Source organism: Nestor notabilis, unplaced genomic scaffold (genome assembly GCF_000696875.1).
Source record: "Nestor notabilis isolate BGI_N333 unplaced genomic scaffold, ASM69687v1 scaffold23612, whole genome shotgun sequence".
Lineage (NCBI taxonomy): Eukaryota > Metazoa > Chordata > Aves > Psittaciformes > Psittacidae > Nestor > Nestor notabilis.
Window position 1 is genome coordinate 6,116 of NW_009918211.1, and position 583 is coordinate 6,698.

The 583-nt window shown below is 62.3% G+C and overlaps 1 protein-coding gene across 1 annotated transcript in view; it reads left to right on the top strand.

The window, feature by feature from the left end:
* The window catches only part of LIMK1 (LIM domain kinase 1), a gene marked incomplete at both ends in the record, with an annotated part of 5,937 nt that extends 5,356 nt beyond the window's left edge, over positions 1–581 (top strand). The window contains 3 exons of the mRNA XM_010009605.1: positions 112–168; positions 290–446; positions 548–581. Of these exons, the coding sequence (XP_010007907.1) occupies positions 112–168; positions 290–446; positions 548–581 (248 nt within the window). The remainder of the gene's footprint in view (positions 1–111; positions 169–289; positions 447–547) is intronic.
* Between the last annotated feature and the right edge of the window lie 2 nt (positions 582–583).

Sequence of the window (583 nt, forward strand, 5' to 3'; positions counted from 1 at the left end):
GCTGCCAACATGAGGGGATATATGCCCAGCCAGGGCTCTGTTCCCAAGAAGGGGACACTTGGTGGGCCAGGGACAGGACATGCAGCACAGCCTGACCCATCTCCCCAACAGGGAGGAGCTACGATGAGAAGGTGGACATCTTCTCTTTTGGCATCGTCCTGTGCGAGGCAAGTACCCCTGGGGTTGGGGTTCCCCCTTGGGGTTGAGTTCATCCCTTGGTTTGGGAGCCTTATTATGTTTGGGGTCCCTTCTTGGGGTTGGGGTCCCCCCTTGGGGCTGAGCCCGCTCCTTTTCGGCGGGGTGGCCGCTGCCCCCGACTACCTGCCCCGCACCACTGACTTCGGCCTCAATGTCAGGGGCTTCCTGGACCGCTACTGTCCCCCCGCTTGCCCCCCCAGTTTCTTCCCCATTGCCGTCTGCTGCTGTGACCTGGACCCCGAGAAGCGGTGAGTGCTTGGGGACCGCCTCGGGGGACCCCTGGGGCTAGTGGCGGGTAGGGAACAGACAGGGATAGCAGAGCTGCGACGTGTCCCTTCTTCTCGCTCAGACCGTCTTTCAGCAAGCTGGAGCAGTGGCTGGAAAC